Source organism: Solanum verrucosum, unplaced genomic scaffold (assembly GCF_900185275.1).
Source record: "Solanum verrucosum unplaced genomic scaffold, falcon-dt-bn FXZP01000115.1, whole genome shotgun sequence".
Taxonomy (NCBI): domain Eukaryota; kingdom Viridiplantae; phylum Streptophyta; class Magnoliopsida; order Solanales; family Solanaceae; genus Solanum; species Solanum verrucosum.
Window position 1 is genome coordinate 653,849 of NW_026020680.1, and position 3,545 is coordinate 657,393.

A 3,545-nucleotide genomic window follows, 5' to 3' on the forward strand; every position below is an offset into this window, starting at 1 on the left:
TTCACACTAGAGAGAGCTCACCTTCCCCAATTTCAAATTTTGTCAATCCATAAAATCGCCCGCCCAACTCACATCCACAATCACCTTCTCCTCCATTGACTAATTTCCACTTTCTTTTGCCCTTTTACTTCTCTCTTTGGTTCTGGTTCTAGTTTTGGTTCAGGTTCAAGGTCTCTAAACAATACCTTACCTAGGGAAACTAATCTTCAATTCCTATTTTTTGATGGCAAACTCCGATTCCACTCTACCTGTTCCTGCTTCTGCTGCTTCTCCGCTCTCTGCAGTACGTCATTCAACTCTCTCTAGTTCATATGTGAAATGGGTTTTTCTTGTTTTCTCAGTTTTCTGTTTATCTAACATCAAACTTATTGGATTAGTTTTTTCTAGTTTGAAATTCTGACTGGGTATTTTCTGATTTGCTGTTTGCTTTACCCTTTTATGGTTTGATATGCGGAATGGGTTGTTTTTTTCTTGAGAAATTTTTGTTAAAGTAGCGTCAAAATGTCGTCTTTTTTCACGGGGTTGCTTTGTTTGTTGAAATCTGAACTGGGTATTTTCTGATTTGCTGTCTGCTTTACCCTTGTATGGTTTGATATGCGAAATGGGTTGTTTTTATCTCGAGAATTTTTTGTTATATTAGCATCAAAATGCAGTCTTTTTTCATGGGGTTGCTTGTTTGTTTGAAATCTGAACTGGGTATTTACCTAATTGGTTTTTTTGTTGTTCTATTTGGTAGAGGAAGGAGAATGTGGTACCGGCTAGCTCCAAAATTAAGGTACATATTTTCTGTTTCATTTATGTAGAAGGTTGGGATTTGGCTATTGATTTCTGTTAAACTTGGTAACTGAGGATTTCGGTTATGTTTTGCTGATAGGAATTGACTGAATCAAGGCAAGAGCTGCTCAATAGGATTCAGAGCTTGAAAACAGTAAGCTCATGTTAATAGCATCTCTAGAATCTGTGTCTATGTTGTTGCTGTTGATGGTATTTTACTATTTGGCTTCTCGATGTCTAGGATCTTCAAAGCTGGAGATATAAGTTGGATGGCCAAGTAAAGGTCTATCGTGATGTAAGTACATCCTTCTTTCGTTTCCATTAGCTGTTAATGGATTTAACAGACTTAGTGTGAAGTAAATCAACTTTACTGTGTACATATAATTCATATTTAATAGTTTTGACAAATCATGAGGTTCGACTTTGGAGTTGGTAGGCAGTGATAGTTGGTTTGTTGCTTGTTTTTCTCTAGTGTATGCAAAGGCGAATCTAGGATTTTAGAATATGATTGCACCACTAAAAAAAAGAGAAAACAATGCATAATTGATCTCTTATCCTCTAGTTTTACAGAGAGATCGTGGGTTCACGTGCCTTATTTTTAACATGTAAATTCGCCCATGAGTGTATGTGAAGCTTTACATCTATCTTCCTGGATTTTGAAAACTTGCTAGTTTGGTAAATCAGCAGTGAAAGGATAGAGTTGTCAATGAGAATCTTTCATTTGACATTTTTAACAATTTCTGGTTGAAAAGATAATTTTGGAACTTAAAAAACTGAAGGATTTCAGTTGGCGTTCAAAATTTGTGTATTCTTGGAGAGCTAAAACATCTGATAGCTTTTCCCTGGAAATGTGAGATGATTGGACCAGCAATTGCATTTAGGAATATCAATGTTAGACAAGAAATTTGTTAAAGACAGGAAACACGGGCTAGGAGAAAGGTCAATATAACTGAAGAACAAGGATATAAGATACTCCTAATTGGTGAAATTTTCTTATGATAAAACCAAAAACTTTACCATTTTCTTTTGCAAGTGATTCAATTGATTGGAATCTTGGAGTTGGGATGACATTATTTTTCTTTGGTTATTCATTTGAGACATGTCTGACCAATAAAAGAGAGGCAAAGCCCAAAAGCAGCCCCACCCCCACCCCCCTGCTAGCAGCATTCAAGCGAGGCACAAAAATCTGCTTGGTAGATTGAAAAAGGCTTCTCTCAAATGACATTTGTTCTCAGTCTTATTGGCTTTTCGAATTGGAAGCCTTGTACTTCTTAATCTTATCCAGCCACTTAGAAGTTTCTGTTTTTTCTCCCTTCTACCAGGAATTGTCAGATCTCAAGAAATCACTGAATGTTGAAGTGAAGCAACTTAGATCTGTGAGCAATGCTCTAGTCAGTATATTTTCATCATCTTTGGAGATGCAATTGAGTATTTAATAAATTAATCATTTTTGAACCAGGAATTTCAAGAGTTAAAAACAACTCTTCAGCAACAGCAGGAAGATGTTACTAACAGCTTAAAAAACTTAGGGGTGAGTTATCTTATGCTTTTTACTCCCGTTGTTTCATTTTACCTGGCCCCTATACTAAAAATAGATGTTTCATTTTACTTGTCAATTTTAGCAAATCAAGAGAGTTCTATTACTTTCTTCCCATTCTAGCCTTTAGTATTAAATAACTAGATAAAGTAGTAGACAAATTTAGAGCTTCAAAGCTCATTAATAAGGTTAGTTTAATAACATACAACTGTATTTTAAAGTTTCATAAAGGGGTCTGTCAGGTCAACAAGACTCAAGTAATATGAAACGGAGGGAGTAACTCTCTGAATTATGGATTCCACTGAGTCCCATCCTGAATTCCTGATAACATTAACATTATACTTCTTCGTTCCATTTTATGTCAGTGACCATCCATAGATTTTAACATATTAATTTGACTCGTGTAATACTTGTAGAAGTGGTAGAGAAATATTTAAGTAATGGTTGAAAACTTTGGTTTCATAGAGAAAATGTTTCATCGAAGTTTAGAATATGAGCTTTATAATTTGTGAAAATTCTAGTTGTTAGTAAAAGGGTGTCAAGCATCTGCGATGACCTAAAATATGTAATGAGTGCCATATAAAATTGGACGGAGAGAGCAGTTGTTTTACTTTAAATTGCAAAAGAAATTCTGATTTTTGTTTGTGGAACTACCTACAGCTTCAGGATGCCTCAGAAGAAACAAAAGAGGCTGAAGATGTCAAGCCTGATAACAATGAAGATACTGCTCAGGATTTGCCAAAGGACAACGGGAAAGACACCGAGGAGTAGGCCGAGTTACGTGCATCCTTTCCCTAAACGTTCTCAACTTCTTCGATGAAATATGGTTGGACATTGTGTGCTAGGTTAAGAAGTGTTCTCTTATTCTCATTTATGATGAGATGAAGTCTTTCATTGAATTGAATTAGCTAGGTTTGGTGAATGACTTCCTTTCCTCCCAGCTGTTAGTTCAAGGATATTAGTTGTACTGCTATTGACTTGCAATTTTCATGAGGGGTAATCTGATGGATCATTTAATTTATTGCACGAAAGTCACTAAACTAGTACATATCTTGTAATTTAGAAGTCACTCAACTTTGGGTAGGTGCCATAGAAAGTCACTAAATAAGGGAAGTATCAAACATAGACGTTTGAATGGGAACTTTGATAATTACTTCAGAATGCAAAATCTAAACTACATATTTACATACTTGAGCTGTAAACACTTTCAAAATCTCTATGATTCTCTCCCAGT

General features: G+C 35.5%; 1 protein-coding gene across 1 annotated transcript; it reads left to right on the forward strand.

Moving 5' to 3' along the window:
* Nucleotides 1–3,224, forward strand: LOC125812203 (uncharacterized). Its single transcript, XM_049491728.1, has 7 exons — nucleotides 1–283; nucleotides 737–775; nucleotides 875–928; nucleotides 1,016–1,069; nucleotides 2,097–2,150; nucleotides 2,234–2,305; nucleotides 2,972–3,224. Exons 1-7 carry the CDS (start codon nucleotides 224–226, stop codon nucleotides 3,080–3,082), a joined length of 444 nt encoding a protein of 147 aa, XP_049347685.1. The 5' UTR covers nucleotides 1–223; the 3' UTR covers nucleotides 3,083–3,224.
* The last annotated feature ends 321 nt before the right edge of the window (nucleotides 3,225–3,545 follow it).

Excerpts from the sequence above, each read along its gene's own strand:
- LOC125812203 (XM_049491728.1), top strand. The coding sequence starts at position 224 with ATGGCAAACTCCGATTCCACTCTACCTGTTCCTGCTTCTGCTGCTTCT. Across the intron at positions 284-736 it reads CTGCTTCTCCGCTCTCTGCA|AGGAAGGAGAATGTGGTACC; the intron begins GTACGTCATTCA and ends TCTATTTGGTAG. Across the intron at positions 1,070-2,096 it reads AAGTAAAGGTCTATCGTGAT|GAATTGTCAGATCTCAAGAA; the intron begins GTAAGTACATCC and ends CCCTTCTACCAG.